General features: G+C 38.1%; 1 protein-coding gene across 1 annotated transcript in view; it reads right to left on the reverse strand.

Annotated features, from left to right (window-relative positions):
- LOC115620833 (nucleolysin TIA-1) overlaps positions 1–12,512 on the reverse strand; it is a 174,690-nt gene extending 162,178 nt beyond the window's left edge. The window contains exons 1-3 of the mRNA XM_030514265.1: positions 12,399–12,512; positions 10,207–11,192; positions 10,113–10,164 (exon numbers count right to left, since the gene is read on the reverse strand). Coding sequence (XP_030370125.1) covers positions 10,113–10,164; positions 10,207–10,458 — 304 coding nt within the window. The 5' untranslated portion in view covers positions 10,459–11,192; positions 12,399–12,512. The remainder of the gene's footprint in view (positions 1–10,112; positions 10,165–10,206; positions 11,193–12,398) is intronic.
- Between the last annotated feature and the right edge of the window lie 9,683 nt (positions 12,513–22,195).

Genomic DNA, 22,195 nt, shown 5'->3' on the forward strand with positions numbered 1-22,195 from the left:
AAGCAGATTATTTATGTATGCTAAAAAACAACATTGATTTATGAAAGCCAAATTTTTGAAGGGGTTCAAGAGAAACATAGAGCTCATATTTCTATATTTCAGAAATGTTGTTTTTAATTCAATTTTTTATTGCATTATTCAACACTCCATCGATTCAGAGATTCCAGTATCCTGCCCACAATATTTGATGGCATTAATTAGGAAAAAACCATTAGATAAAAAAAATTATACTTGTGCCAAGAAATGGCTTCGAAATCGGTAATGTAAGTTTTACGTCCAAACCATGTTTTGCATTCAGTTGCTATTTCGTAATTTTTCAGGAAGTATAATCTTGTCTTAGACCAATTCATTATTCACAACAATTTTCCTTACACAGGACTTATATCTATTTTTAAAGGAACTACGAATAAGGGCATTCAGAAGTCTGAGCCCATTGGTGACGTAAGTCGTCGTTGTGGCCAATGCATTAAAACGTGCCTCAAGTCAATGGTAATGACAAAGATGTAAGACCCTGAAAGCCTGAGCAGTTTGAGTCTAAATTTGAACGCTTGGTCACATAAATTTGAAATAAAAAGCATCTGAATGGCAGGCGACGCCTGAAATCGATGCCCACAGCTGAGAAAATGGAATTAGAGGGAAAGGGGGCGGGCAGTAAGCCAATGCAGAGAATCTAAAATGTAAATGGACTAGACACAAGTATGTGTGTGTGTGAACATAAAAAGTTTCGCCATATAAGATAGAGCTGCGGTCGCACAACAAATACACATTATATACAGTCGAAGCAGTAATTTGAACGTAAGAAATGCGATTCCTCATTGCATTCTAGTGTTTCTTGAAATCATGAAATTATATCTTTAAAATGTATTCCACTTTGGGTTGAAGAAATTGTCAGCATTGCTCTTGTGAAGAAGATTGCTTAAAGAATTCCATTCCATGGCAGATTTATATTCTTGGAGTTGTAAACATTTTTGAAATGATTAATATATATGGCTGGGTTGCCTAAGATTTATTTACCAAGTGAAGAAACTACTTGTTAGTGGTAAAAGTTCCCTAACTAGTAAAATATAAGTAGTAGAAACAATCCAGCGATCGATAGCTATGTAGATGACCGACTATTGATATTGAGACAGCGATCGAAAAGTGAGGCCAAGTGCTAATAAAAAATGGAAAAAACTATTATATATAATTGACTCAGGTCAGGTTTTATTCTACATAATCGAAGAAAGAGCTATAATAACCTTTTTATTTTATTTCACTTTTACTTTTACACTTTTAACAGATACTCAAAATTAATTTGCCAATCTAAAGCTGTAGCTCTTTTTCATGAAAATTGGATTATTAATGAATAAGTAAAGTTAGACAAAATAAAAAGTAATAAATAAACAATTTAAAAGAGCGCGAGTTTTCAGTTGTTTTTGTTTTTAGTGAGAAGTGATGTTCAAAACTTTCACTGTGCTTAATAACACTAGATAAATGCTCTTTCTTGTCACTTTTACTATCAAGAGTCATTTTCTGTTGGCCCAGTTAACAGACACATATGACCAAGTACCTTTTTGTGTGGGAGAAAAAGGCATGCATTTTAAATTGCGTGCATTCAAATATGCAGACAAAAGCACATCATGCACCATGCACCATGCACGATGCACGATGCACGATGCACCATGCAGTTGCAACAAGCGATCTGCAAAATGGGACTTTTATTAAGCCGGCAACACCTTTTCCACATTCGGATCAAAAATGTGGTGCTGGTGGAGTGGGGGGAGGTGCGAAAAACAGGAAAATTCAGTAGACAAAAGGCGACAGGCTCGTGCCAAATGCGACGCCACTGTCAATTGTGTGCATTTTGAAATAGAGTCGCTGGAAAAGGGGGCGGGGAGGAGCATTGCAAAACGCCAAAAGCCATTCAGCATCGACAACGATGTCGCATCGCATCGCATCGACTGTGAACCTCATTTTCTATGCGACTGCCAAATGTCAGCCGAATTGAGCAATGAAATGTAAACTTTTCATTTGCGCAAAAAAAATCGAAATGAAATTCAAAAATGCAACGCAAAATTTAGTGAAAAACTTCGGGCCAGAGGGAGAAATGGTGAGCTGGGCACCAGTGGCATGTGAAAAAGGCTACAAATCAAATAAAATGAAATCATACGGAATGAGTGCATTGTGGGGGAGCGGGGCAGGGACGGACGTTGGGGAAAATGGCAGCAGTTCCCTCAAATTGTTTTTCATTTACGACAAGTTGAGCAGCCAACAAAAAATAATACAAACATTTAAAAAAAAAAAACAAATAATGTAACAAGCGAACATTTTATGTAAAAGCTATTGAAAATTTGTCAAACGATGTTAAAGAAGGGTTTGACAAAAAAAGAAGGAAAATAAAACATGGATTTGAGAACAATGGTGGGAAATTTCTAAAACCAATTAGTAGGGTGAAATAATAATTGGCTTTTCATGATCAGCAGACTTGTTAAAATCGTTGAACATGTTTCATTCTATATTTTATTGTGTAGTTGGAAAAGCTTTTGATTTATTAAGACTAATTATGTTGAAAGCATACTAGACGTTTTCTAACTCTATTTTTTTTTATAGCCTGTACCCAAAGGGTGAAAGGCTATACTAGTTTTGTGCGCATGTATGTAACACACAGAAGGAGGCGTGGCAGACCCCACAAAGTATATATATTCTTGATCAGGATGAGAAGCCGAGTCGATATAGCCTTGTCCGTCCGTCCGTCTGTCCGTCTGTCCGTCTGTCCGTCTGTCCGTCTGTCCGTCTGTCCGTATGAACGCAAGGATCTCAGAAAGTATAAGAGCTAGAATAACCAAACTTGGTTTCCATATTCTCCTAAGACCGAGAAAGTACGAGTTTGAGTTTTTTTTCGATGCACCCCCCCACTCCCCCGCAATTCATGTTTTTTCTTATAACTTCCGTAATTCTCGGAATTTTGAAATCAATTTTGGTAGGTACATCCAGTTAGTACTAATGTGTCCGTGTGCCAAATTTCATCATGATAGGTCAATTCTGAAGAAAGTTATAGCCATAAGTAAAATCGCTGCTCATGCGCTGCCTGCAGCTCTGTCGGCAGCGCTGCCCGCAGCTGTTGTTGTTGTTGCTGCTTTGGTTCAACTTTGTGCTGCATACATACACGCATATAAACACGCATAGGTACGTGATGTAAATGTATGCTGTTAAAACTAAACATAAACATATATTCTAATTTAATTTAATTAATTAATTCATTAATTTTTTTTAATAATTTAATTTTTTTTTTAATTTTTTTTTTTTTAATTTTTCTTTTTTTGTGGAGAGTACAGGCTATTTTACTGTCGGGCTTGCTCGACTGTAGCGTTCTATCTTGTTTTAATTTTCCTATTTTGTGGGCTTGCTATTTTACTGTCGGGCATGCTCGACTGTAGCGTTCTCTCTTGTTTTTAAATAAAACATGTTGAAGCATAATAGTTATTAGCAATCATTGCTGCGTTTTAGAGCCTTGACATTCATTTCTAATGAACATTTTCCTAGCTTATAATCAACTTTTATTAGCCTCTTTTTAAGAATTTTCTAGGAATTTATTGTGCTGCAGATCTAATTTACACTGTTATCTGAATTGATCACTAGTTGACAATTCGATATGTAGAAAAATTAACCTCTCACATTATTCAACAAGCACTCTGATGGATTGTTAATAATACGAGATGGCTTATGGCTGAAGAAATAACCGGTTTCATGATTAAATTATTCTTTTGTTGTTATCAGTTTGCAGTTTCATCTCAAAAATCATCTTCATTTATTTGAAGTATGCTTCATTTTTATACAAAACCTGGAATCCCTAACTAAACTAAATAAATATTAATGTGTTTGAGGTAAATTTACCTTACTTGGCAATCGTCTTCGGAAGTAAGGACTAAAGTGATGTTAAAAGTGAAAATTGCTCATACATATGTATATTTGGGCTAATTTGAATACTCGCCATATTTCACTATTTCTATATTTGTATTGATTGCCATTAATCTACAAATACAGACAACCGACAACTTCAATTAAATGCTGCCAACTTTAAGCTGCAATTGTATCTGAGATTTATTCAACTAAATAGCGGCCGCGCTATCGTTAAATATTTAATCTCACGTCTGGTGTTTAACACAAGCTGAATTTATTGCTCGTCTTTAAGGAATTACTCGTATTATATAGAACCTTTACCCACGCAAGCCACCCAACTGTAATGACCCGCGGCATGGAATTAAACAAGCAGAGCAATGAATTGCACACTACTCGTACTTTGTAGAAGCGAGAGTTGGAGGAATGTGGGGCACAGAGGCTGAAGCAACACCTTTTTCTATGCGTTTTCATTTGCAAAATGTTGGAAATATCTTGCCCACGGGGCGTATTAAAATCAATTCATTTAATTTTGATCAAAGCGAAATAAATCTTTGCGCTTTTTGCTTAATTTCCTTCTTCGTTTCTTTTGCTTTTGCATTCTTCGCTACAGTGTTTCATTTGTGTGAGAAAAACGACTATGACGATGTTATGTTGAGTTTACACACACATACACCCAAACATATATATGTATGTAAGTATATTTAAGCAAAATAAAATGAGAAAAATCCACAACAGAGGCAGTGAGTAATTTGGCCTCAATGCGAGGCGTTGTATAACGCAAAGTAAGACAAAAAGGGCAGAAAAGGAGGAGAAAATAACGTAAGCGAAATGAGAAATCATTAGTAAGTAAAAAGCTTGTGGGTGTGCAGCACAATCATACACACTTACACTCACACACACATACACACACAGACTGACAGAGTGAAAGATAAAGACACATAAAATGAGCGCCGTGTGTAAAGTTTTTGCTGCTCTGCTCTGCTTAACTTAACTCAACTCAGCTCTGCTGATAAGCAAGAACGGCAACTGAATTAATTTTTCAATTCGCAAACGAATTCATTGACTTTTTGTGTTGTTTGCTCGTCTTTTCCCGCCTCCTCCGGTTCCCAGCACACACCACAACCCCTTTGCCTTTTGCCATGCAAGTCAGGCACAGCTCGCAGCTCACGTTCGCTACGGTATTAAAATCCTTTAAACAGATTTCATTTCGAATGCTTTGCGGTCGATAAATGCATTTCACGTTAGTGGTTTTTACGCCCACACAAACACACACACACACACACATACTCACACACCTATAAGAATACATATATGTTGTATTATATAAGGTGTATGTGAATTGATAACACTCGGTATTTCTCAGTTACAGCTACCGCATCATGCAGTCTACTTTTGGTAAAATTCTTCAAATTATTTGCTAGCAAATTACTTTGAGGTGCCGCTGTCTGCCTGGCGTATTGTTTAATTTTCTTTGCTGCGCGGGAAAAATTGCCAAATTCATTTCCAAAACAAACATTTTACATGAGCAGACGAAAGCCAAGACGTGGCTGCCAGCTGTGAGTGTAGTTTTCCCTTTGTATGCATACATGTGAAGATATCTATGTATGTGTGTGTGTGTGTGTTTGTGGCAAGTGTTGCCAACCAATTTAAAAGTTTTGCTGTCTTCGTTGCAGCAGGCGGCGAAAGTGAACTGCACTGAAGTGAAGTAAAGTGAAGCTGAAGCTGTAGCTGTAGCTGAAGCTGGAGCTCAGGCTCGCGTTTCTTCTGCCACTACTTGCCAGCCAGTTGCAGTTACAGACGCCCTGGCAGTAGCAGTTGTTGCTGTTGTTGCCGGTTTGGCATTAAAGAAAAACAGGCAAGTGCAGACGACGGCAGTGGCGCAAAATAGTTAGTAGTTGTTGTTGCTGCTGTTGCTGTTACTTCGGCGCGGCTACTGTGGCACTTGTTGGCTCGGCTGCTGTCGCACTTCAAAACTTGCAGTTTGTTTTTGCTCTGGTAAACACCCACACAAACACACACACACACACACACACATAGGCACATACATATACTATATGTGGGTGTAACTGTGTAAGTGCTGCTTGAAAGTTCATGCACTGTGCGCTTCTTTCTCCGCCACATATACATATGTAGTTGTATATATCCGGATATGTATATTTCTACTTATGAGCATATACGTGTGCTGCTATATAAATTTATATGCATGTGCCTGTTTGCATGTCCATAAAGCGCAAGATGCAACACTTTCACACAGCTTAGGTGCCCCCTTCCCCCCACTTTCCATTTTGCCGAGCTGCTGCAACTTTTACCCGGTTCCTGCTCCACAAAAACACACACATACCAGTATACACATCGTTGCATTTGAATTGGAAATTTCTATGCATGCACACACTACTTAATTTTCAATTTGCAATCATTTTATTCCTCGTCCTTTTTTGCCACACTAATCAAATGTTTGTGCTGCAGCAGCAACAATTTTTTCTCCGTCTCTCGTCCTCTCCGTGTCGTAATTTTCACTTCATGCCTTGCGCGCTAATGAATTCGATTGGTGTGCTAATTAGCAGTTAAGTGTGGCTCATTGCAAAGTCAATTGTCGCCAGATGCAGACGGCGCTGCTGACCGTGGCAACAATTTAGGATTCTACTAGTTACAACTTTGTGGCGAAAGCTAAAAGAAAAAGATTCGAAATATTTTCAAATTCTATTGAAGTTTGGAGAACAGCTCCCTACACTTTTGGGGCTCCTTATCTTCATCATTAGTCGATATCCCGAAAAGCTGCCTTTAAATTCGTCTTTGGGTGATCCCCTTAATAATAATAATAATACTTTATTAATAGTCAGTCCAATTAAAACTTAAAACTACTTATGTAGCGGTTAATTTAATTAAGACTTTTCTTGTATAATTTTGAGTAATGATAAAATACAACTAGATATACCTGTATACCTGTTTATAACAAATCAGACTACCTCATTACTTTTTGATTGATAGTGGAATAGTACTTTGGCGGCTTCATTTAATTAATCAATTTCTATTTTTAAGAATGGGTTGACTTTTACATTTATATTAATTTATTGAGATTATTCTACGCTTTCTGATTCAAAGTTAAATTAACATAAAGTAGTTATATTTAAAATTATTCTTAACACAAATAATAGGAATTTAATACCTTTAATATGAATTTCTGAAATGCCTCCTTATGCGTCAGGTTAAAGCCAGAGAAGTTTCAGAGCTAAATTAACTTATTTTCTTCAAAATCATCGCTATTCATCCTCAGCCCGCCCAGTTTTGTTTCATTTTTTTCTGTCTTTTGCCAACTTGCCGCTTTTCTTGCATTAAGCTAACTAACACAATACAGCCAAACACTTCACTTCGGTACTTTTCATTGTTGTTGTTGTTGCTGTGGTTGTTTTTGCTGTCGGTTTTCTTATTTATGTTCTGTTGTCTAGTAATTTACCCACACTTCACACACTCATCAACATGCTGCCCATCTCCGCCCACTTGGCAGCGTTCGTTATGCTTCGCTTTTCACTTCCTTGGCAAACTTCTCAGACTCAAGTGTGGAAATTTTCACTTTTTTGCCATAATTAAATTCATTTTCAAGTCGCTCCCTCCGCCGAGCGAGATAGACAGTGACGCAAAAACACACACACACACATATATACCTATATATACATATATACGTATTTAGATATATTTCACTATTTCCATTTTTCATTAGAGCCGTGCGCTGTAGGCTGCAGGCATTGCCAGGCCCTCTGCTTCTACACCCGCCGCACACACTTGGCTGCCTTGGTTGCCAACGTTTCATTTCATGCAGCTTCCTGTGCTGTTGCTTCCGGTCTTGTCCGCCCGCTCTTCAGCCAGCTTTCCTGCCTATTTATATGTATATATGTATGTAGTTTGTGCCATTAGCAACCGTAGACAAGGCTAGGCGCACAAGGCGAGGACAGCCTGCCAGCTCGACTATACTCTACTCGACACGCCTTGCTTTTTGTTTTTAAGTTTCGGCTTAAGTTGTTTTTAAGTTGTAAATCTCTACGTTCGAAAACGACGACGTCTCTCTGTGCAATTTTATTTGCCAAGCCTCTATGCGAATTCATATTCATAAGAAAATTTCCCCGATTGTTTCTAAAAATGGTTATGGACAAAAATATGAAATTGTAACTGATATGCTTGCCTATGCTTTCAAATTTGTGGCTGTCTACGTCCCCCTCTTGTTGGCTGTGGCTATACGTAGTACGTCCACAATAATTTATTTTGAAAATTCATGTGCGAGTTTTGTTATTTTCAGATTACGTGCGTATTTTCATTTCAGTTGCATTTCAAGTGGCAGATTTCTTTGGTTTGTCCTTAGAAAGTACGCTTCTCAGGCATTGTATACATAAACGAATGTAACTGATATGTGTGTTCAAATTATGACTTGCTGGAATTTTGCGTACATTTATTTCTATATATATGCATAAATATATATACATGTGTGTGTGTGTGTGTGCTTGTAAAATTGTGATTAAATGTGTTACTGGGCTGGCTGAATACGAATTCCAATAAATTGCTGCATACTTTTGCGGGCACTTAAACCACACTTGATATGCAAAAGCAACATCAACACATTTCGTTGAGCACAATTTTAATGGCCAGTAATTTCTTGGCATTTGTTATCGGTATTAAAACTGATTACCTACCAGGTTGCATAGTTTTGAAATAAATTCAGGTTATGCGATGCAATATACGGGTCTTCGAGTATTTTAATTTGAAAATTGTTCTATTGAGCATACCATCACACCTAAATACTAGTAAATAACTGTACATAGTACTCAGCTAAATATGTGCAGCTCAGATTTTTGGGTTTAAGGAATTTACACCATGCTAAAACTAAAATAAACTTCGAGTTTTCTGAATGAAAACTGTGAATATGATTCTTATTTCGAGATTGCTGTTTTCCTTGAAGTATGGCAAATGCTTACCAAGTTATTTTTTGTGTCAATTAACTAAACAAATGTATCATTTAGTTAACTAATTCGAGCATGTAAACTTTGTATCTCTTAAATATTCTCTTTGATCTCTCCTATTATAATCAGAATAATCAGAATAAATTTGTAATGCTTATTAGCTTTGTGCAATGTCTCTTATAAGACTGAGTTAAATTAAATTAAATTAACATGTTCAATTTAAGACCGCACTTAGTATTTGTGTTGCACAACATGTAATAGTTAAATTCTACATTTTTGAAATTTTAACTAATTTCATCTGATTTGCTATTTGTTTTCATAAATAAACGTGGGTCCTGGCATAGCTTAGCGAGCTAAAAAAATTTAAAACTTAAATTTAAATAAATAAATGGATGTAAATAGAACAATTGTCAGACTACCCCTAACTTTTTCAAATTCATATGATTTTATAAAAGGTTGTTTTTTTTTTTCAATATTATTAAAATAATATTAAAAATTAAATATAAATCAGTTTCAGGTATAAAATTAGAGTATGTTGTTATTAAGAGTACTTAACTGAACATAGACTCAGCATAAAAAAAACCTAATTTATTAATTATCATTGACTTTCTAACTAAAACTTGAAGTTTGACATTGCGCTTATTATATTATAATAAAATATTATCATTTCCCCCCAAAAAATTTCAAAGTAATTATTATATTTTATATTAAAATTAAGATATTTATAGAAATATTCAATGGAACTGACAACAAGCGCGATCTGCTTGGCAATTTGATACAGCTATTGCAATAAATATAATTACTATTTACTACTATTAATAATGTACTAAGACTAATATGACGAATTGGCCAAATTTTCCGATTTGTATAATACATCCTGCATCCTAAGATCCACCTTTAAATATTCTTAATTTTAAATCAAACGCCATCAGAGGCCATTCATAGTCGTCCCCACTTCTAGGCACGTTCAATATAATCAGTCACATTCAACCGCATCATTCGAATAGGCCGGAAAACAAGAAAATCGATGAAGCAGTCGAAACACGTCGCAGAAATAAAACGCCAACGATATTTGAAAATTTATGCAACACCTCAGGCGTTGGCTGCGCTGGAAACGGAGACTAATGCCACATGAAATTGCACAGTCCTTCTGGATAACGCGACACCAAACAGAGCAACAAGGAGAGCGGCACAGATGTGCAATAAATATGCCAAACGGGTAGAGGACATTCACCCAGAATTACGAGTACGAGTACATCACAGGCTACCTGAACACTCACTCACCTGGTTTGGAGTTGCTGCCAGCCAACTGGTGCTGCTGTTGTTGTTGTTGCTGCTGTTGAGCCACCGATTGTTGCTGCTGTTGCGAGTTCGGTGCCAGTTGTTGTTGCTGCTGCTGCTGCTGTTGTGCCTGCGGATGCTGTTGGCCGTTGTGTTGCAAGTGGGCCGATTGTTGTTGTTGTTGGTGTTGCTGCTGCTGCTGTTGCTGTTGAGCAGCAGCGGCCGCGGCTGCCGCGGGATGTATGGCAAGTAATTTGGTTTCCGGAGGCTTATGGGGGCCCATCGTTATCTGCGGGGCCCCCATGGCTATAGTCGGCGCTGGCATCATCAGTGTCGACATAGCCAGCATAATTTGTGAGTGAATTTTGAAGGCTTTGTGGATAGTTCGACTGCTGCTCAGCTGGCAAATTGCTTTCTTTCCAACCACTTATTGATTTGTTGGCTCCCAACTCTTTGCAATGATGCTGCTTTTGAACTCTGTGCCAAAGGTCGTGCGTTAGCCTTTATCGCTCTTTCACATATGCTCTGGCTGCTCACTGCTCACTGCTAGCCTTTATGTTCCCTTTCTTGCCTTCTGGCTATATATTAGAAAATGGTTATGTGTGTGAGTGTGATTGTGTCAGTGTGCGTCAGTGTGTGTTGTAAACTTATGAAAAATATTGTGCTGCTTTTTTGCAACTTTTATGTGTATTTTCACTTTTTGCCTCTCCAGTACCCGTACCAGTCGCAGTCACAATCGCAATCGCTCGTTGGTTGTGCTCCTTATATACTACCTTCTAAGTATATACTTGCACTCGTTGTTTGGCTGCTGCTGCTGCTGCTGCTGCTCGTATGTGTCCTTTTTTATTATTTTCTATAATTTTGCTGGCTTTTCTTTCTTTACTTTTTGCTTATGTGTTTGTTCAACCGGAAATACACGAACACGAGCGCACTTGGCGTTATACTTTTTTTACTTCTCTTTTGTTTTTGTGTTTTTTTTTCTCGCTATTATATTTATCGTAGTCTTGTCTTTCGTGTTTCACGATACGTTGGATTTGGCCATGGAATTCATTTCATGTGCTATGCCTGTCTATCTTACTGCTGCTACAAAAACAACAATACAAGTCGTAAGCAAAACAAACATTGTAATCACAAATTATTTTTCTTAGTTGTTGCTGTTTTTTCTGCTGCTACTTCTGCTACTGCAGCTGTGTCTGTGTCTGTAGCAGCTACGGAAATTATAAATATTGCTGTCATATGCGCGCCAGACAGCAACGGCCAAACGGCATGACGGGAAAGTGTATCAGCACGTATGTGTAATGTCAGGGGCTGGCGCATAAAAAGTGGTAGAGAGACTCGGTGGAGAGCCGGCAAATGGCTCGATGTCGCTAAAGTTGCAGGCAACAACAAAAAATAGTTTGGAAATAATTTGCAGCAGCAGCCGGCTGCTTCTGAAGTCACTGACTGACTGCCAGGCCGCTCGCATAGAGCAGAGGAAAAATAATAAAAACAACAACAACAACGACGGCAGCAGCAATGTTGTCAAACTTAAATGAGTGTCGCCAAAGTTTGCGGTTGGCTTTAAGTTGCCACACCGCCATGGCTTAAGCAAAGTCTAGACAATATGTTAAACTATTAAGTCGTAATTTCGTGAGGCCGCATAATTAACGCTAATGGAATTCATAGAAAAAGTCAACAACAAATTTCCAGGGCAATACGATGTGACAGATAATCAAATGAATCCAATTGAGGGTGTTGATACCACAATTTGGTAACTATTAATGGCCCAGAAATTCCAAAAACTATCTTCGTGGGAACTATAATTAAAATGTTTGTAAAATATAAAAAAGTAAGCTCCTCAAAAATTGACCAAGTTAAAACATTAAACTCAAAGTTAACTAATATTTTGATTTTCTAGAAATGCCTTAATGTATAAATATCCTCAAAAGTTTTCAGAATTAATCGTATTTCTTGGTTTTAAGACCACATATTGAAAAGGTACGACAATTTTTAAATGGCATTATTATTATCTATAAAAAGTGTATACAATTTTTCATAATTTAAAATTAATATTTATAATTAAAATTAACAATAATATAAAAATCATTCCATTTCAACATATTAACTTGAAATAGAATAATTGTAAAATAATACATTTTTACAATTTTGTAAGCAAATTATTTGTAAATTTGAGAAACACAAATGAATTTGTCATTTTCCAAGTGCTCTAGTGATTGAAATATTTATCAGTTTATTTGCTAAATTGGCTTATCATAATGTTTGAATGAATAATGTATGTTTAATTGTTACTCGTGGCCGTCGATTTCGAATGCTTTGAACGCGTTTTGGATAACGCACGAAACAAAAGACGAGCGTAACGCACACACACTATATGGAGGAGACCCCAAAAAACAGAAAGAACGCAAAGCGTACGGTACGTTTTCGTACTAGACCGCTGGGCGACGCTTTTCTTACTAAACGGCACACGCATTGGCCAAAATTCAAAGCGCCAGCGCTGCAACGGCGGCTGCGGCGACGACGACGGCGGCCAGCGAAGCCAGGATAACAGGCAGCAGTATAGCAGGCAGGCGGCCGCCAAGCAGCCAGGCAGCCAGTCAGGCAGCCAAATGTTGGTGCTGGTGCTGCTGCTACAGCTAAGGCTGCTGCTGCTGCTGCTTCTGCCACCAACAAGCGATTCGCGTAAGCAGTTGGAACGACGACGACGACGTCGGCGGCGTCGGCGACGACGACGACGACGACAATAACTACAGGATGCGTTTCCCTACATTTCTCTTCGAGGATGGCATAACGATAGCTCCGATGTCGTCGTCGCCGACGCCATCTAACCGTTATTCGAGGCTCGTGCGACACACTACGCTCCTCTCCGCTCACTCACTTACTCGCTCGCTCGCACAAAAGCTTCCTCGCCAGCATCGAAAGTGCGCGCTCGTTCATAAAATATTCACGAAGTGTCCGCTCTCATTCTCACTTGTGCCATCGCGTGCTGTGCCGCTCTCTGTTGCGCTCATTTCGAGACAGTCCGTCATTATCTTCATCATCATCATACTCGTACCTCCGCCATCTCTCGTGGTCTCGCTGGTCTCGTGCCTATTCGCCTCGCTTTGCATCGTCGTCGTTGTGCCCGGAGCGCCATTCAGAACGCAATCTACTCTATCGTCCTGGCTGTTGTGGCTCGTTTCATTTTTGCTGTAGCTGTTCGTCCTTTTTGGCATTTCAATTGCCAGAGTCCGCAATCGATTTCGGCTACTGCGCAATCGCTTTTCCACGCTGAGAGCACAACTTGCTAAAAGGCGCTAAAACATTTGAATTTCGTATCACCAGACAAATAATTTGCCCAATATAATATAATTTCTCAAAAAATGAATGTAAATTTAATTCGAAATACATTCATTTAGTTATTTATGATTATTATTATTTATTTTATTTATATTAACAATTTTTTTGTAGAAGCTACGCACTTTATTTTGCAGCAGATTCTCGCTTTTCAGTGAAGTTCGAAAACTGTGCCTTCACCTTGCGCGCAATATAAATTCCCAGTATTTTCCACAAGTCCTCAGAAAACTGTTATACTCAGGCGCCTCGCACAATTACTAACTACTTAGTAGGGGATTGTTTTTATGCTTTAGTGACATGTTTCATCCAAAACCTCTTTTGAAACTTATTTTAGCAATGATTTATGCCAGCATAAACAAATTTATTTGTACCTTATTACGTTAATTAAATGTTCGCAACGGTGAGAAATAAATCAAAACTTAGAACAGAGACCCACATGATCGCGTTACAGTGGACTCTTTTCACAACATGTGAATACACCTTTGAACATAAAACGAATTTTATTTTATATTTTAATAATAAACCAGTTTTTAAGCTTATACCTTATTTTAGTTTTATTTTATTTTCATATATTTTATTTTTATATTTCCCTATTTTCAGATTTATTGGCAGAGTTATTTATTATTAATTTCTATATTTATTTTTGGAAGCTCAAATCACTTTTTAGCTCCACTCTATTGCCTTAAACACTCATACTCATATATAATTAATTGTAAAACTAGCAATAACTATAGCTCGCTTACTCATTAGTTACCAATAAACTTTGTAGCATTATTGTAAAAAAATAAAGGAATAGCAAATTAATATAAAGCCAATGTTTTATTATATTATTTCTACTTCGGAAGTACCCTTGTATTAATGGAAAATAAGTTGAATGAAAAACGAATGCAATTTATTATCGCTCATACAAAAGGTATTTTGAATTAAAAATATTATCAAACAATTTTAAAACATGTGCCATCATCCAGAACTAACACAGTATGAACAAGATTTATTAATAGTCGTACTTTTTAAATTTAATTGAAAGTGTCCGTTTCAAAAGTGTGAACGGATTGATAACTCATGGAAATCGGATTAGAATGGTTCAATATTTTATCAAACATAAGGCGTTGTAATAATACATTATTTTCTGCTTGAAATTATTTTAAATTAAGTTCACATTTAGATACGATTTATCTTGTTTGCGGACACGAACTTTTATAACATAACCCAACACACATACCATGTATACAAATAGTAGTATTCACTGTCATATCTTCTCTTCATATTCGCTAAAGAAGGTCTTGATAACCGTGCCTTAATTGCCTGCTTCAGTAAACATTGCTTCGGTGTCAAATGAAACTGAAACTTGTCTGGCTGATCGGAATTGCTTTTAAATTGTTGTAACAAAATGTGAATTATTTTGTTTTTTATATTTCGAAAAGTTTTCTCATACATCAAATATATTATTTGCTCCAGCTATGTCTTAATAAAACACATCCCTTTCATAAATGTGATATTTTGACGGATCAGAATGATTTTATTAAATTGTATTTTAACAATTCCTGTATGTTATCGTATTTGAAATATTTTTTCTCTGTCCCAATTATGAATAAATAAATTCAATACTCCGCTTCTAAGGAATGAGGCAAAGAGCACAAACAAAACCGCGACAAAATGTTAATTAAATACTCCCTTTGAATAAAAATAGGAAAACCAAAAACCAACAAAATAATAAGAATGCACAGCGAGACAACAAAATGTCATGGAAAATTGGTGTTGGAAATGAAGGGCGTACAATGACAGAAGCTTGGCATTTGTGTAAGTGGAATTGTTTTTGTTTTCTGTTTTTTGTATATGTGTGCATACGGGTGTGCTAATTATAGCTGTTAGTCCGTGTAGCCACAGTGACATACAAACAGACACACACAATTACAATTACATTTTCTAGCGCTGTACCGTATGCGTTCCTCTTTTCAACAATTTGAAGTCATAATTACTAAAGAGCATAACCGAAACGTAGCGTGGAAAAGTGTGGAGAAAACAAAGAAAATGCAATGATTGTTGTTGGAATACAAGCTGCTGAATGTATTTGTTAATGGCAACAGCAACAACAACGGCTACGACGGCGGTAACGAGTGCTGGTTGCTGCAACAAAATGAAAGCCAAAGAGCGTTGCTCGCTGGCGTACGAAGCAAGACCAAGCTCGAAGCACCGCCGAGTGAGGTGAAAACAAAAGCAAGCCAACAACAAAAATACATAATTGCATGCAATTTACCATGCGACATTATCATTGTTCTGTTTAGCATACTGTAGCATACAACGTACACTTTTTGGGTGAGCTGATGGTAGGGCAGATGTGTGAACGGAGCACGCGCTAGCATACCGGCCTCAGTTTAGTCGGCTGGGGGGGAGTGGGTTATGTTGAGGGTACCGCAACACTGCGTGCTCACAAAGGTGTATTACTTTATTTATTTAAAATTCGCGTGCTGTTTTATGGGAGGAGGGAAATAAAGTTCTATCAATCAGCGATCAGTTATAGGGAGGAAAAGAAGGAAAAGGGGGGCAGAAAGTATTAAGAGAAGAAGCTTGCTACGCTAGGAGCCATAGTGGCGAAATGAGCTCGCAATGGTGGTAATGAGCGGCTCGAGTAACCCCACCCTTCCATGATCGTCATGCTGCATCTACAATTATTGACGATCCCTAAGCACACTGCGGATTCCTAAATTGGCTCACGGACGGCACACATGATTCCCGAATTTAGACACTTACGTCGATTTCATTATAAATTTATTCATATTAACAAGAAAAAACAACTAGTTCTAATAAGTAAATAAACAGAAAAAAAATTCAGGGAGTTTCTCGCTTCATCGATAATCACTATAATCCATATTAAAAAAGGGAAACACAATAATAAAAGTAATAGCAATAATAATTAATAATAGTAGTAATAATGATAACAGGAAATACAATAATTAAATACAAATTCCACGAAAGAATTTGAACAGTGTATAAATGTGCATAGCAAAGAAAAAATAATGAATTTCGGTATTGGCCTGTATTTAAATTATGCTGTCCAAAAAAAAAAATGGATTTCAATTTCGAATATACAATCCGCAAAATAAGAAGCAAAAAAAAAAATATATATATATATGGAGAATAAGGTGGGGGAAAAAAAAAAAAAAAAAAAAAAAAAAAAAAATATGCACAAACGAAAATTGCATATGTTTTGTGCAGTAAAATGTATTAATGCACTAAGGTCAATGACCGACTTAAAGCACACAGCTGACTACGATGTCGGCATTGCTTCGAATTTGCATTAGAATTTCAAGAGAGAGCTATTAAACATTGCGGTTTCTGTCCGCTGAAAATGAGCGCTTTAAGAGCGGACAAGGTAATCAAGTAGATAATAAAAAGAAGAGCGCACTTACGGTTTCGACTCCGAATCCAACGGCGAAAGATCTTTCGGCGGTGTTCGGCAGGCTTTGCTGAAAAAAAATTGTTGTTGTTCCGTTTCTTCGGTTTCTTGCATTATTTAAATGCACTCATTAAAACACTCATTTTATCTTAAACAGAGAACAAAAAAATAATAAAAAAAAAAAGCAAAAAAAAAATAATATTTACAATATCTACGCTCGTTAGTTGTAAGCAGGAACGACCAAAAATAAATACGACTACCAATCTTGGCTTCACTCGGCGCTTACAGATTGCGGCACTGCCTAACCTCACTCTCTTATTTTTCTTTGCACTGCAGGCACATTTTAAAGGTAATTTAACCTATTGGCAAATTAATATTTTTTCTGCGGCGTAAACAAAAAATATATGAAACCGGGAAAATATAAGAAATCAGGAAAACATGTAACGCTAAAACCTAATTCGGCGGTTTTCCCATTATCACTGTCCACTTTAGAAGGCGTTTAAATTAACCCCGAAAGTCATTATTTTGCGACTGGCCGTAGGCACAGGGTCCGCCGGCGTATACATCCGCGCATCAACTGCTGGGCTTAGAGTTCTCGGGTCCGCCAGTGAGTACGAAAATAGTTCGTTTTTTCGGACAAGAATTTAAGAGCGGCTTAATAAATAGCTCCAGCCGTAGTAGAATGCATCGTACATAGGTATATGCATAGGTATATAGGCTCCAGACTTAGTGCCGAATCTAAATGTGAGCGAACAGAAAAACGGCAACTAAGTAATAGGCACAGAAAAACAAGCCTGAAATTAAAATATTTACCCTGTTCGGCATCAACTTAAGAAGAATTCCTTTGCCAACGCAAATGGCATCCACGCCAAAAAACAGAAAATAGGCAATAGCTCTAACTTGCACTTAACACAGGCGTTCACTTCTATACCAACATTTGTAGTTTCTTTTTTTTTCTTAACAAAAGTTGTTTTTTTTTTTCTTTTAAATTTGTTGCACGGGAGCAATTATTTCTTGCCCAAATTAAAATTTTAATGCAAGCACATTTATTTTTGCTATGCGAAAAAGTACGTCTGTTCCGTTCGGCGGTTCAAAGAAAAAGAAAGTGGCTAGTTCCAACCTAGGCTCATTAGCCCTTCCACGGAAGTGGTTGAGGTGGCAGTTGTCAAAAGAAAGGTGCAAGGAGAACACTGACATTGACAATTCAGCCAAAAGAAAGGAAAAGAGAAATGAACCTTGCCACGACCATAGATGGCGCTCGTATGCAACTAATCTACTACTAAGAGTAACCATAGATTCTACTACTAAATGTAAAACCGAATCTACTACTAAATATAAAGGCAAAAAAAAAATAAATAATAAAATTTTACTACAAAATAAAAATAAATAAAAGCAAAGTTATTAATATTTGCGACAAGCGCTCCTACAATTCCCCCCGGCCAAAATCACACTTGGGGAATGCAATTCCACAACGGGTGATCCACGCTTGTCGAAACATCTCTTGCTTGGACCAAACTATTGCTTAATATCTTTAGCATGATATTTCCCAACCACATTTCCTTGCAGGTCCTCTAGCTCGTAATAACTATTTCCAAATTTTCGTTTTATTCTAGCTTTTACAAATGTAGGCGCTAGTTTGGCATTAAATCCGTTACTAAAATTGCTTTGCTGGAAATTCCTACGGTACACTTCCTGACCTATAACAAAAGAAACTGGGCGACATCGCAAGTTATAAGTATTTTCATTGCGGCTATGCTGCTTCCGCATTGCAACTGCAGCCTTGTTTCGCATCAGCTCCAATGAATCATCACGATCAAATCGGATCGTTCGATCTTCTAACAACTCGAGCTCGCGCAACAGTTTATATGAATTCCCTTCGGTAATCATGTGCTGCCCAAAAACCAATCTATAGGGAGTATTGTTCACGGCGGAATGCCAACTTGCCCGCAGTGCGCAACTAATGCTACTTAACTTTTCGTCCCAGTTTGACTGATCAGGATGAATATAAGATTTAATTGCCGTCAAAACTGAGCGATTTACCCTTTCTGAAGCATTCGCTTGCGGAGCGTATAACGCTGTATATGCGTGATGTACACCATATCGCTGTAGCAAGTCTTTAAAGATACGGGACCTAAATTGAACTCCGTTGTCTGAGACTATAACTTCTGGTATCCCGAAACAATGGAATAAATCTTCTTCTAAGAACTTCAAAATGGCATCGGCTGTGATCTTCTTAACAGGCTTTAAAAAAGGGAATTTAGAAAAGTGATCCAGTACTATAAATATTCCTACATTACCGGATTTAGACCTGGGATACGGACCCAAAAAATCTACATACAACTTTTGGAAAAAACGCTGACTTTCACCCGTTTTGCCCAAAGGTGGACGGAGTACATAATTAGGATGTTTAGTGCTTTTGCACACTTCGCATCGATTGACGTATTCCTTTACATCTGTCACCATATTTGGCCAATAATAATGACGCCTAAGTTTTTCAAGCGATTTATTTATTCCACAGTGGGATGACAATGGGTCATCGTGAACTCTTTTCAAAACTTCAGGGATCAACTCTTTTGGGAGCCACAATTTCCATACCAAGTCATCTGCTATTCGCTCTCCTGAAGCATGTTCGCTTCGTCGATAAATAAACTTATCCACTATTTTTATGTCAGGTGTTCGAGCTTTCTGCTGCTCTAGCTTCGACCTCAGATCCTGATAACTTGGTGAATTGAAATGCGGATGCTGCAAATCTATAACACAACCCAAATCTATTGCAGACAAATCCTCTGTGAAGGTACGTGATAATGCATCTGGGACCACATTCTGACTACCCTTCCTATGTTGTATGGTAAATGAATACCCTTGCAATTTCAAGGCCCATCGCGCTAATCGACTGCTAAGATCTGACTGTGACATTAACCATTTAAGGGACGCGTGATCAGTTATAATTGTAAACTGCTGCCCTTCTACGTATGCACGAAACTTCTTAAGACTTAAGATAGCTGCCAAGCATTCTTTCTCTGTCACTGAGTATTTACGCTGACACTGATTCAATTTTCGAGACATATAAGATATTGGCACCTCATTTCCTTCGTTGTCTTTCTGCATGAGCACTCCACCTACTCCCGTATGACTTGCATCACAATGAATATAAAATGGAGACTTAAAATCGGGCGTGTGCAAAACAGGCGCTGTACACATGGCTGTTTTGAGCTGCTGAAATGCACATTCGGCTGCGTCAGTCCATATAAATTGTCTGGATTTCTTTAGGGCATCCGTAAGGGGAGAAGCTATTGCTGCATAATTCCTAATAAATTTATTGTACCAGCCAGTCATACCTAAGAACCGGCGTAATTGCTTAACAGACTTTGGAGTAGGATACTCTTTTATTGCAACTATTTTATGACCATCCATCGAAATGGTACCATGCCCTACAATATGGCCTAAATACTGCACTTCTGCAACACAGAAATTACTTTTTTGAACATTAATTGTTAAGCCAGCGTCGGCCAACCTTTTTGCTATGTCCTTCAGAACAGCAATATGTCTTTCAAACTTATCGGAAATGATGAGAAGATCATCCAGATAAACAAATACTTCGTTTCGATATTTGACAGGAACTATTCGGTCCATTAGTTTTGACATTGTGGACGGTGCGTTGGTAAGGCCAAAAGGCATTACCGTGAATTGGTAAAGAGCCCGCCCGGGAACGGTGAAAGCAGTTTTGTCCCTTGAACTGGCATCTAGAGGAATCTGCCAATAAGCATCTTTCAGATCCAGAGTTGTTATAAATTCAGCCTTGGGAAGCCGACTTAGTATGCCATCTATCAGTGGCATGGGATAAGCATCCTTTCTCGTCACTTCATTGACCTTTCGACTATCTAGACATAGGCGCACCTTTCCAGGCTTCTGTACTAGCACTACTGGGGACGACCATGCACTCTCTGACTCTTCAATTACTCCAAGGGCAATCATGCGGTCGAGTTCCTCGTACATCAGTTTCTCTACGGCCGGAGAAACAGGATAATGCCTCTGTTTAATTGGTTTGGCATCGCCAACATCTATTATATGAGACAACAAGCTAGTTTTTCCTAACCCTTTCTCCACAAATGAAGAAAAACACTCAATGGCGTCCTTCAACGCTTTCTGTTGTTCGTTATTTAAGGGACGCTGTTCCACAGCAATATCTTTTTGCACGCTGGCGAGAGCAGCGGGGCAGTTGGACACCTGCTTCGATAAGCCCATTGGCAATAAATCAAACTCTGTCCAAAAATCTATTCCTAAGTACAACGGTTGATTTAGGGAGGGTACTAAATAAAATGTCAAAGCTTTACTACTTCCGAGATACTCAACTTTACAACGAATCTTTCCTACGATATTTTGCGTTTTACCATCGGCGGTACGCACACTGGACTCCATAGGCTTGTACGGCTGCCAGAGTCTATCAACTTCTTTGCAAAATTTCCACCGATACAACTAATCGATGCTCCGGTATCCATTAAACCTATCATAGAACTACCAAGCATGCTGACTTCAGCATATGGCCTTAAATCATGACCGACTATGGCGGCGATCAAAGCTTGTTTTTCAATCTTCTTCCGCTTAAAATATTCCTTCTGTCGCAAGCGAGAACGAGTGATTCTCTTCTCCTTTATGGTTATTTTTGTAGATTTATGCTTTAGACGGTTATGTAGCAGTGATTCATAAGGTAAGTCAAGGGAAAAGGGATTAGTGGGGGCAGAACCGTCCACTATTCCGTATTGGTGGCCTTCGTCACTAGTTTGCGTACACTTTTCGGCAGTGCACGCTGCAAACAGTTTTTTGAAGCATTACAATTATAGCAAGATGGTTTATACGTATCTGGCTGTCCACAACCATAACAAAATACGCGTCGTTCAGAAACACAGTCCTGATACCGATGTCCCATTGCACGACAATTCCAACAGGACAAAGTCAACGCGGACACTTCATTGTCGCTTAGATCCGACTCTTCTAATGGCGCTTCTATTTCATGTACGGTGCGCTGTGGAGCAGTTCGCATTTTAGGCCCTGCAGGTTTAGCTAACGACTGCAAAAACGACTCACGCTTTCTTACTAGGTGTCGGAGCTGGGCTACACTAAATATGCGTTCATACAGAAGCTCATGTTGGATTTCTGGCAACAAGTTAGCTTGCAGTGTCTCTAGCAAGGCTGTCTCTGGCAAGGGGTTAGACAATTGGTCAGCTAGAAGAACTACTGACTCATAAAATTGGTCAAACGACTCATTTGGCTGTTGCTTTCTGCGACTCATGACAGCTCGAATATTGCTATCAGTTCGCTCATCTTTAAACTGTATTCGCAACTGAGTACACAAATC

Source organism: Scaptodrosophila lebanonensis, unplaced genomic scaffold (genome assembly GCF_003285725.1).
Source record: "Scaptodrosophila lebanonensis strain 11010-0011.00,11010-0021.00 unplaced genomic scaffold, SlebRS2 tig00000024-arrow-pilon, whole genome shotgun sequence".
In the NCBI taxonomy this organism is placed as follows: Eukaryota; Metazoa; Arthropoda; class Insecta; order Diptera; family Drosophilidae; genus Scaptodrosophila; species Scaptodrosophila lebanonensis.